Source organism: Vulpes vulpes, chromosome 1, assembly GCF_048418805.1.
Source record: "Vulpes vulpes isolate BD-2025 chromosome 1, VulVul3, whole genome shotgun sequence".
NCBI lineage: Eukaryota > Metazoa > Chordata > Mammalia > Carnivora > Canidae > Vulpes > Vulpes vulpes.
Genome location: NC_132780.1, coordinates 34,284,028 through 34,296,477, shown reverse-complemented (window position 1 = coordinate 34,296,477; position 12,450 = coordinate 34,284,028). Strand labels below are relative to the sequence as shown.

Here is a 12,450-nt window from a genome sequence, read left to right as displayed (position 1 = left end):
GGCCCAGGAAGACATCTTTGAGGGTTATATCCACGAGTATCAAGACCCTTCCAGTCCCTGGCCTGGGGCTAGGGTGGACCCAAGCCCCGAGAGGAGATTGGGCCTATATATGGCAGAGCAGTGGGAGCTCTCAGTTTGGGGCTGAGCATTAAGACAGGATCCCTATAAGTGGAATCACCTGTCAGCCATTCAAGGCTTTACAGTTTAAAATGAGAGCTTATTCCCATGGTCCAGGCGCTAAGCCAAATGTGGTGGATGACAGGGAGGTTGTGGGTGGGAAAGGCTTGGAAAGGGAACTGCCCTAACTCAAGGAGGGGGCGTGGGGAGGTCTCACTGTTCTCTGGCAGCATCTTGGGGGAATACTTGGGGAGCGACATGACACTGGTGTTTAACACCTGTGACTCTGTGATGGGTCCCAGGTCTGGGAGATTGGATTAACACTAAGCCCAACCAGATGGTGGGAACGAGACGCTTCATTTGTTGAAATAATTCCTGTCTCGGCCTACTAAAGGGGATGAGGGAAGAAAATGCTAGATCCAGCTGGGAAAAGCAGAGACAACAAGTCTGGAGCTAACCAAGATAAGGAAAAAAATGTTGGCACCTGTTATGAAACAGAAGGGCATAAACTATTTGTGAAATGTAAGATGAAGTATGAAAAACGGAGGGCTCAGCTTCTAAGACTCAGAATCTGGCCCACAGCTGCTGAAGGAACGGCACAAAGGAGGCTCCAGCTCACCCATTCACCAAAGCGGTGCCCTTTGCTGGTTCTCCTCAGTTTCAATCTGACTCCCTGGTCCCCAGGGAAAGGATGGGCATATTTTGAAAGTTAAGTAAATCACACGAAGCCTCATGGCCAAGCATTTTCTGTTGTGCCATATTCTGCTAAGGCCTTCACAGAAATTAACTCATCATCTTCCCAACTGTGGAGGGCAGATCCTTCTAACCTTGTCCCACAAATGTGGAAACAGAATCTCAGAGAGGTTAATTAACATACTCAAGGTCACACAGTTTGCAAGTGGCAGAGCAGTGATGTGAATCCAAATTCCCGACTTTGGAGCAGAACACCATGATCATGCAATTAAACCAGTTTAAAGCAAAGTTGCCAGGTTGGGAAGTTCTGAAGACCAGTATGGAACCTTGGCTAACCTAATTACATGAAATTGTGAATCGCTGGTGGTCCCCGCAGAGGAAGGGCCTGTATGTGGGCTGAATTTTACAGACTGAGGGGCTATTGGACCTTTTAACAAATAGTCCTTATTTTGCTGGAATCTTTCTTTTCTTTTCACCAGTCGGTGGGAAAGCCCTCACATAGATTCTGTATCTTTTTAAAAGGGAGAGTAATGTTTTCAAACATTACTTGTAAGGTGGTTCAGTAGATACTGTTAACCTCTCACCTGCATCTTCACCCCACCAGCAACCCTGTGTAGATACTGAATAAACACCCCTTTTCCCATATGAATAACTTGGAAATAGAAAAGTTCAATGTAAATAAAATAAAATAAAATAAAAATAAAAATAAAGAAAAGTTCAATGTAAATGTCTGGTGACAAATAGGAGAAACTTTCCAAAAATAATGATAAAGGGGTTATGCGACTACGATAACACCACTGAAATACTAGCTCATGAGAGTAGGGAACTGTCCAACTTCGAGACCCCTTTAATCTTGGGGTTATAGTTTGGATTAAATAATTTTAATGAAAATATGTAAATATGCATATCTAGTCTGGTTCCATTTCGCTAGATCATTTTTAAAATTAGAATTAGTAAAAAAATATTTGGTTTTAACACATCAGAGTATTTCTCTCTAATTTGGAGGTAACACTTTAGCTCAAGTAGAAAACATTATCTTTCTCAGTCCCCTTGCTTGTGAAATGTATCTGGAGCCCTATGAAATTAGACACCAACTCTATCTTAAGTGAAAGTCATACTACAAAGGCCAGGTTCAAAACTTTACTTCATGCTCTAAAGCTCAGAATGAGGGCTCATTAATAAGATGGGAGAATCACTGCCTCCCTGGGGCCTCTCAAAAAAAAAAAAAAACACTAACAGCTAAGGTCAGTTGCATTAATCTGGATTATCATGAATATAGTGTCATCCTTCACATTCTGGAACATTTCTTTTCTTTTTTTTAAGATTTTATCTCTTTATTTGAGAGAGAGAGATAATTAGAGAGAGAATAAGTGGGGGGTGGGGAGAGGGAGAAGTAGGCTCTCTGCCGACAGGGAGCCCGACACAGGGCTCGGACCCAGGACCCCAGGATCATGACCTGAGCTGAAGGCAGATGCTTAACTGACGGAGCCACTCAGGCACCCCTAGAACATTTGTTTTCTAATTTATTTTGAATCGATTTACTTCCCTTTTTTCCAGAAAGTAAAAATTTCCTCTCTTTTCCAAACACTAAGTTTATGGAAATTACAAAATTGGCCGCGATAAAAGAATTTGAGGATTTACTTAGAAAGAGAAATTAAATTAAGTACATACTATAAATATCACAAACTGTCATAGAGATAATGTACACCAAATATTAACATCTTTAAACATGGAGACATTTATAGATCTTGAGTACATAAAATTAGAGTTTTTATAATCCCACTTGAGAGTTTGAGAATTTTTTCCCACCCATTCAGCCACCTGTACATGATCTAAGATATCCTTTAAAGAGAAAGACAAGGGACACCTGGGTGGCTCAGTTGAGTGTCTGCCTTTGGCTCAGGGCGTGATCCCAGGATCTGGGATCCAGTCCCACATCAGGCTCCCTGCATGGAGCCTATTTCTTCCTCTGCCTAAGTCTCTGCCTCTCTCTCAATCTGTGTCTCTCATGAATAAATAAATCTTCTTTTTTTAAAAAAGAGAAAGATGAGGAGGGAATGTGTTTGTATTTAATTTTCATTACCTAGTAGATAGGGACGGTGAAAGCTCCTTAACACATGACAACTGGCCTGTGGTGTCAAAAAAATTAAATTCACTCTGTCAGGGGAAAAAAAAGAGTAATGTAGCATAAAAATGACTATTTGATTAAATAATTTTTTAAAGGAGGAGATAACAGGAGAGGCGAGAAAATTAGAAAGAATTAAATCAAGTCCCAACCACAGGCATCTACCAAGAAAACTCCCTCTGTGAGCCAGAAGAAAAAGAGAATCCTTACCTGTCTGATTCTGGCAGTGAACAGGAGAGAAAGAAATGTCATCGAGAGCCACATATCCTCCTTTAGGACCATTGAAAGCAACTTCAAAAATAACCTGCAGAGGAAGATGATGTATTGCTACAGGTTTACAGATTTTCTGTTAGGCTTCAGAGCTCTCAACCATGATTTACAGATTTTTAAAAAGATTTATTTATTTATTCGAAAGAGAGAGAGAGGCAGAGGGAGAGTGCAAACCCCAAGCAGATTCCATGGAGCCCAACATGGGGCTTGATCTCATGACCCTGAGACCATGACCTGAGCTGAAGTGAAGAGCCAGACCCTCAATGGATGGAGTCATTCAGGGGACCCTCTTAACTATGATTTAAAATAATGTGGCAGGGACACCCAGGTGGCTCAGTGGTTGAGTGTCTGCCTTTGGCTCAGGGCATGATCCCTGGGTCCTGGGATCAAGCCCCGCATTGGGCTCCCTGCAGGAAGCCTGCTTCCTATATCTCTGCCTCTCTCTGTGTCTCTCATGAATAAATAAATAAATAAAATCTTAAAAAAATCATGATGTGCCAGTCAAATCAGGTAGTGACAGGTTAGAGGCAAATGTTAGGAACCATGTTCCTAAATCTCAAGTAGCTCCCGACTTGAGCCACCATTTCTTCTAGGGGAGGGAGTACTGAGCCCTGTGTTGTATTTTATTGGTGGATTTTTCCCCCTTACTTGAGTGTGTATCCCTCTACGACAGAACCACAGAATCGACAATTTGCTAATGACCTACGTCATTACAGAAACAACGAACTACTTGAGGAAAGCAGGCCCGGCTTTCCAACTGCACTTCACAGAGAAGTAAGGCACTGTGGGATTCTTTCCCTTTTCTCACACATGAAATCCTCTGTGAGGGCTCTGGACAAGGATGCAAGATCGAAGACTATTACTTGTCTGCAAAGGCAAAATCAGGCCCCAAATGCTATGTATGGATGTCAGCATTTCAGCATGTCCAGGCACATCCAGATGGTTAGAAGGAACATGAGGTTGTCCATGAGTTCAGCTCTCATTTTTCTCCCTTCTCTGCCACCGGCTTCTACTCTGAGGTCCATCTGCTACCTTCTGCTGGTGCCCCTGGGGATGGGGAGCAGTGCACACAGCGCTGCACAGTGGGGGATGCAGTGGGGAAACCACCCAAGTGTGCAGCCTACTCTGGTGAACTAACACAAGAGGATGCAACGTTGGCAGGGTCTGAAACTCAGGCCAGGCAGGTGACATAAACACATGACATGAGCTTGGTGTGATACAGCAGGATCGGGTGCAGACTGCCCTGAAATGGGGAACCCAACCTCAGTCTATAGGGGCGCCTGCTTCTCAGCTTCCTCAGTTGCTAATGTGTGGCAGTTTGGGCCTGAAGTGTCAGGACCTACCCAATTGTCAAGAGGACCTGGATCTCTAGATTTCTCCTGGGAAATCTTTGGCTATTTCAGTGTTGGCCATTTATTTAAACACTATAACAAACATGGAAAAAAACAGGGGAAGAAACCCAACCCACCACTCTAGAGACCAGCCAGGCAAATAGTTGTAGGCTGGACCTGACCCCTAGGCTTCTAGTTTTCAAACCTCTTCTAAAGAGAAGGGTGTCTTGGAGGCAGACGGACCACAGTTCAAATCCCATTTCTGGTACTAAGTAGGTGACCTTGAATACATTGCGAACCCTCTTAAGGCTTTGCCTTTGTTATTTATAAAATAGGCATAACCCCTACTTTGTGGGACAATCAAGGAGATTAAATGAGATAAGGTATATAAAGCCCCCAGCACAGAGTCAGGTGCATACTGAGCTCTGTACTAAATGCATGCGGATTTCTCCAGGTTGACTTCTCTGGAACTCCTATTCAGGTTTGAGCCTACTTAGCCACCAATGAGCCCCAGCAGGTTCCTTCCTTTCCCTAAGTCTTCGTTTCCCTAGTTTTGAAAGAAAGAGTGTGGACAAGATGGTCCTGTTCAGCTAAAAAATGGTGGTCCTACAGACCCTTGGATTCTGCAAAATCTAAGAGGGGCCCTGGATGTTTGCTGCTGGCAAAGGTGGGGGAGGCTGAGAACACAGGGGACAGACATGGACCAGTGAGAAGGGGCCATGGACTCCACAAACATAGCTCAGGTCCGTGACATTTCAATTTCAGGGTGCCCGCTGATAAAGTGAATGATGGAGCTTGGTCTTACTGAGCAGGTGGGGTGAGAATGCTTCTGATCCAAATTTGCAAATCACAGCCCATGTGCCAGCGTGTTCCCTCTTATTCGGAACGGGTTGGGGAGGTTCTTAGATGTTTGTTTTCCTTTTTAAAATTCATTTGAGAATATGGTGACATTCAATTCACTGATTTCTGCGGAGCAAGTTTCTCTTGCTGGCAATTTCCACTAGCAAACAGTAGCAGCATCATGAGTCAGATTGCTGGAGCAAACGCACATGGGAACCCGAGGGATACATACTGAAGTGTAGTAGTGTCCAGGATTGTGACTTTTCAAGCACGGATGTAAAAGAAAATTCGGCAGAGCCGCACTCACACAAATGTTGCCCAAGGAGTTTATGGTCGGATGGAAGGAGTTTGCAAAAGAAACTGTCGTCACTGTGTGTGTGACTCATTTGACTTTAATAGAAGGAAAACTTTCTGAAACAGTATGTGCATTTCTTTTCCTCCCTATAACTCAAACTTAAAAAATTTTCCACTGGCCTGCAAGAGCAAATCAAGGCCTCGTCAGACTTTGGGAGAGGAAAGAGCACACATCCAGTGTGCTATCTCTGGAGCTGTATGGGGGTGTAGGGCGGGAGCTGAAGGGGGCAAAGGGAGTGGCAGGCCTGTCTTCAGTGGACAGAACATGTCACAAACCCATCCAATCCCAATGCTCTCTGAAGCGCCCCACATCAGGTGAGCAGATGGCATCACCAAAAAGCATGCAAAGAAGAATCCACTTCTTTTGCCTTCTTTTGCACTTTAAAGGGAACTAGAGGAGACCTTACAAAAAGCACAAAGTGAAAAGGAAGGAATATGTATAAATCTGTGGTAACTGAGACTCTACATACAGCCCCAAATCTGCAAGCACAATGTTGCACCCATTGATTCTAGTAGCCCTCTGGAGTCCTCAGACAGGTCTAGGCATCTGCCTTCAGCTCTAGGTCAGAATTTAGTCCAGAATTTTCCTAAGTGCCTGACACTCACCAGCTGTATGACCTAGATAAAAAAGATCAAGTGCTGGGGCTCTCTTTTTTTTTTTCTCCTTTCTTATCTGTAATGTGGGGATAATTTTATCTACTCTGGATTGTCGTAAGTGCTGGAATATAACACAGATACAGGTGTGTATTAATATATGTGCTTAGAAAGAAGGCGCATAATAACAAACACCACAATGTTAGTGTTCTCATCCCTGCAGGGTCAGCCTGGGCCGTTTTAGCATGTTTTGCTTTCCTAAATCTTCTCATTCTTCTGCACTGGATATTTATCACTCATATAACCATAAAAAGTTTTAAAACAAAAGCACCCAGCCCTGATTCAAAGTGGGGCCACAATCATAAATCTCTCATTTTTATGACATTCTTTATATTGTAAAGGTGGAGAGAAGAAAATAAGTTGGCTTTTTTCTTTTTTTCTTTTTTCCTTCTCTCTTTCTCTGGAAAGACTCTTCCCTCCAGCAAGGGAACGCTTCATCCTAGCTCTCAGGAATGGAAGTTCATGAGTGGGTTTCACCTAGAGGGTGTTCATCTCTTTTGCCTCATGACCACAGTATGAGGTTCAGAGGGGATGTGTGCCCATGAAATATAGTAGGCAGCAGGAAGACAGAGGAACAAGAGAAGAAGAGGGGGAAGCAGAGGGGGTCTCAGGGGGTGGAGAGGAAGGAAGATAAAGACTCCCGGGCCTGAGCTGCACCCCTGCAGAGGGGTCCGGCCAGGGCACACCTACCTCCATGGGGTAGGGCGCGCTGAACTCCACCTCAGCCAGATTCCAGGCAGCATTCCCTGGCTGGCCCATCTTCCAGATTTCCTCGTAGAGGCCAGCCCCATCCCGAGTATAGAGGGAGAAGATATTGTCATTCCCCTGCTGGAGCTGGTAGTAAAATGACAGGCAGCCGGACATGGGGGCTGTGGTCATCGGGGAGATGAGCTGTGCTACCTCCTGGAAGTGCTTGACGTAAACCGAGTCCACATACATGTAGTGGCCTGAAAATCACAGGGTGACACATAGCGTAAGGCAGGCTGGCGGGAATTGGGGGGTGGGGTGGGGGGGCTGCTGGTGGTGGTTCAGGGGACACAGTGCGATGATAGGATTTGCTCCAAGGCGATCGGGGGGTGTGTGTGGCAAAGAAGTGGATGAGTTAGGGGCGCACGAAGTCTGGCCATGGGCCGATGGGGGTGCTGGCTGGGAGGGGAGTGCACGGAGCTCCACGTGCTCTGCTAAGTACAAGACCAGAACTGTCCACTCTCTCTCATTGCCCGACTTTGGGTAGAAGCAAAATACACAGCTACAGAGGTAGATGCATCAGCTGCAGAGCACTGGAATTTTCACAAGCTGAACGCAGCTGTGGAAAGAAACCGAACCTGACCCCAGGAGGGCCCTGCTTCTCCCAAGGCTTCTGTGAGTTACAAGACTTCTAAGAACATACTCAGCATACCATCTGTTCCTAAAGGGGCACAGAGGGACCCTCCTGCTCATCTTTACAATACACACAAAATGTGGACGAGTCTTTTTTTTTTTTTTAAGATTTTATTTGTTTATTCATGAGAGACAGAGACAGAGAGAGAGAGAAAGAGAGAGAGAGAGAAAGGCAGAGACACAGGCAGAGGGAGAAGCAGGCTCCATGCAGGGAGCCTGAAGCGGGACTCGATCCCAGGTCTCCAGGATCAGGCCCTGGACCAAAGGTGGAGCTAAACCGCTGAGCCACCCGGGCTGCCCAAGTCTTTTTTTTTTTTTTTTTTTTTTTTTTTTTTAGTGAAACTAACATGTTGACTTCAAACTAGGTTACAAGTTTTGCCTCTTTAACAGAATATGCAGACAGGGTTGGGATTCGGGAGGTTGGACTTGGGACATCACCCTTGGCAAGGCCTTCGTGGGCTCTGGGCCCACAGGTCGACTACCTGACCTCTGTTAGAGGCATTTTGGTGCAAGAGAGTAACCAGGAAGCAGGAAGGGGAAGGAGAGCCTGGATTGGGTCCTAGCAGGGCTTGACCTCAGGCAAGTTACTGGACATCTCCGGACTTCAATGTCCTGATCTCTAGAGGGAGAACCAAATGCTTCCCTCGCAGGGCTGGTCCAAGCATTACATGAGATTACGCATGTGGAGTGCTCACCGTGGGCCTGGCACATTGTGACTGGCTAATACAATTACAATGAAATAAAGGAATGTCATTAATGATTCTGGTACCATGCCTTCCCCATTGTCTGTTTTGTGCAAAGGCTGGTCGTCATTATTAGCAACGTAAGCTGCGGCAATGGAGGAACGTGATGCATTGTAGCTTCACGACAATGACCTTTCTATTTATAAGTTCAGAACAATTACAGCTTAATATTTTGTTTTATTATGCAGTGCCTGATTAACAACAATCCGCTTTATACTCAGCACAATAGCAACAAGGGTATTAGGAAGGAGATATGCCTTCCTGCACCGGACACTTGCTTTGCTTCTAACACACCACCTGGTGTGCAATAGGCCCTTGACAAATGGTTATTCAAAGCACAGATACAGTCTCAGAAAGGTCCTCACCTCAACATGGCAGAGGAGAGAGGTGAATAAATCAAGGCTTGCTTTCTCCTGGCGGCAAATTGTTCAACCCCCTGAACCATCTCCCTTGTTTAACTATAATTTCTCTTAGCATCTTGCCAAGACATGCAACTGTGAGTAAATAAAGATCACAGGCTCAGATGACCAGAGGGCCAGCCGGATCAAGTATACCACTGAAGTGGAGTGGGTCCAGGGGAAAAGTCGAGTGATCGATTCATTGCCAACATTTGAAATCATATTTCATCAGCAATGAGAAATAGAAAACAAGCTTCTCTGTGAAACTCAGAGAATCAGATGGCACTGAGCCCATATTCTCACACGGCTGGGCAAGAGTGGCAGCCCCTGCATGGGTTAGGTTCTCTGGCCCAACACTGAATGCATCCATCCCTCTGCTCCCAGCTGGTGCCCCGACATCCAGCCCAGTGCTGTAGGCTTTTCCCACTGAAGCTCAAAATATAAATTTTCATAGCACATCTATCCATTTAAAAAAGATACCCCCTGTCTGAGTCTGCTAGCGTTGCTATAATGAAGTATCACAAACAACAGAAATGGATTTTTTTCCCCAGCGCAGGAGGCTGGAAGTTCCAGATCAAAGTGTCAGCAGGATTGGTTTCTTCTGAGGGCGGTCAAGGTAAATTGGTTCCAAGGCTCTCTCCTGGAATCTGGTGGCTGGCTGGCAACTTTGGCCTTTCTTGGCTAAGAGATCTTCACCTTCATGTTCATGTGGTATTCTCTCTCTGCACATGTCTCTCTGTGTCTAAATCCACCCCCACCCTCCCAACGACTTTTACAAAGACACCAGTCATGCTGGATTAGGGACCTACTTCAGTATGACCTCATGTTAACTAATTACATCTGCAACAACCCTACCACCAAATAAGGTCACATTCTGAAGTACTGGGGGAGGTGGTGGTGGTTGTAGCGGTGAGGACTTGGGCATATGGTTTTGAGGAAATACAATTCAACTGGTAACACCCACCACCGCAACTTTTTAAAAATTCTGTATATGCCAAATAAGCATATCTGCAGGCTGGAAACAGCTGACGGACTCCCACTTTGCTGACTCTGGGAAGGGATGTTAAACAAAGACACATAACGTCAGGGGGCACCTGGGTGGTTCAGTGGTTGAGCATCTGCCTTCGGCTCAGGGTGTGATCTCGGGGTCCTGGGATCGAGTCCCACATCGGGCTCCCCAAAAGGAGCCTGCTTCTCCCTCTCCCTGTGTCTCTGCCTCTTCTCATGAATAAATAAATAAAATCTTTAAAAAAAAAAAAAAAAGGAATCAATGTCAGACTGAATCAAATCAGAGGACCTCTGAACTGGAAGGAAGGGCAGGCCTCCCCACTAAGCTCCCCACGCCCAGGCTGTGGGGGCCCGGCCTCCCCAAGAATACTTTGCTAATAGAGAACACATGCACCCAGTGAGCCTCCGTAACACACCTGTGCTCACTGGGCGCTCCTGTGTCAAAGGCAGGGAGGAGGAATCCCTGGGTGGCGCAGCGGTTTAGCACCTGCCTTTGGCCCAGGGCGCGATCCTGGAGACCTGGGATCGAATCCCACGTCGGGCTCCCGGTGCATGGAGCCTGCTTCTCCCTCTGCCTATGTCTCTGCCTCTCTCTCTCTCTCTCTCTCTCTCATAAATAAATAAAAATTAAAAAAAAAAAAAAACAAAGGCAGGGAGGAAGTATTGACTGCTCTTTGTAATGAAACAGAGTCTCTTGCCAAGATATGCGGGGAGGGGGAGCAATGGGAGGGGACTGGGTGCAGAGCCCTTATTTTGTTTCCTTGGTACTTCCTGGTGGGGGCTGTGGAGGTGGGCTGCTCATGCCGCCTTTGGGTGAACTTGCTGCAGGGACCATATCTCACTGACAGCCTCCAGCTGCCTCACCTCTGGGTCCCTCAGGCGCCTGTGCCAAGGCCACGTACACCGGGCTGGTCTCAGCTGGTGCCTAAGGGTAGCAGGATGCTGGGGAGGGGTCATTTCCGCCTGACCTGGGCTCCTCAGTAACTCCCCATTGGCCTGGCCTTCCCCTCCCCGGTATCAGCCTTCTCTGCTGTCCCAAAGGCCCTCCCCAGCCGGGCCGCGTTCTGACTTTCGAGAGCCCTGGGCACTTTGGCCGGAGTGGATCTGCTCCTCCTTAGAACATATTAAAGATTCTATTTTAGTATAAAGATGAACACAATTTAGGCGGGGCTGATGATTTTATTCGTTATTATCACATTCATTATTTTCTTCTGATTTTGTTTTAAAGATTTATTTATTTATTTTAGGAGAGAAAGAAAGAGAGAGAATGAGTAGGAGGAGCAGAGGGAGAGGGAGAGAGAATCTCAGGCAGACTCCATGCTGAGCACACAGCCTGATGCAGGGCTCGATCTCATGACTCTGAGATCAGGACCTGAGTTGAAACTAAGAGTTGGACACTGACCCAGGCACCTCATTTTCTACTGATTTTAGAATAAATAAAATGAAAACATTCTCATGGACCCCTAAAAATGTCATGGCTCCTAGGCATGGGAGCTACTATGCCTAACAGACCTGTTGACCTGGGCCCCAGTCACTCCAGCTCTCTCCTTACCCTTCACAGCCAATAAATCTCTTTCCCACCTAATCCAAGCTTAGGGTCTTCCTCTTGGAGGACCCAAACTGACACAGCGATGACAAGGGAAATCATTCCCCAGAGGGTGAGGAGTACCTCCAAGGCCTCTGGGAGACTTGGTGATCCCAGGAGACCTCACAATCCACTAGGAGGTATTCATTCTACTTGTGGGGTACACAGTAACTGGGCTTACAGAAATGTCTCACACCCCATCCCATTACGAATCCATCTTCCTCACCATTGACAGATATCTGACAGTCTTCTCTAAAGGCTAGTTAGTCACCTGCTGTGGGGACAACATATTAATCCATGAATCTGCCGTTAAAGTGCTTCATTAACAACTCATGTACAAGACACTCAGCCAAGTGAGCCACAGTCATTTCTGATCCAAAAGCCATCCAGCAAACACAATGTGATGTGCCCACAGTGAGTCAGACAGGCTGCTGGTGCTGAGACCAGGACTGCTGACACCAAGTCTCGCATGGAGCCACTAGACTAGACCGCATTCTGTTGCCCTCCCTGCCCCGCCTCCCCATCATTCAATTGTTGCCAAAGTTGCGTACTATTTACTGAAAATCTGAGTAAGAGTGTTTCTCACTGGAAAACAAAAGGTAGCTGGCTCATCTCAGTTGAAGCGGGGCGGATGATTCACAAATCACCAGGTGTCTGCCACAGGAGGCCAGGCTGGAGGGCTAACTACCAGCCCAGGCTCAGTGTGTGTCATCGGGTACAACCTACCCCGAGGAAGAAGAGCAAATGTTTGGAGGAATGCAGGCACCATTTTGTGCACCTTTCCAAGGGGAATGAAGAAGGTAGCTTGGAATTCTTGGGGAATTACATCTCTAGTGTTTGGTATTATGAGAATTTTCCTGCCCAATTCAGTGAGGCCAATCCTTCTAACTGGTGCAGGGTGCTAGGGCCTTTAGAATAGCTGGGAGAGGCAATTTGTCTGACCCTTTAAGTT

The 12,450-nt window shown here is 46.3% G+C and overlaps 1 protein-coding gene across 2 annotated transcripts in view; it reads right to left on the bottom strand.

Moving 5' to 3' along the window:
- The window catches only part of MAMDC2 (MAM domain containing 2), a 146,313-nt gene that overhangs the window by 58,636 nt on the left and 75,227 nt on the right, over window positions 1–12,450 (bottom strand). For both annotated transcript variants that reach the window (XR_012002319.1, XM_072762360.1), the window contains exons 6-7: window positions 7,075–7,331; window positions 3,146–3,239 (exon numbers count right to left, since the gene is read on the bottom strand). Coding sequence is in view for 1 of the 2 variants with exons in the window: in XM_072762360.1 (XP_072618461.1) it covers window positions 3,146–3,239; window positions 7,075–7,331 (351 nt within the window). In the remaining variant the exon portion in view is untranslated. The remainder of the gene's footprint in view (window positions 1–3,145; window positions 3,240–7,074; window positions 7,332–12,450) is intronic.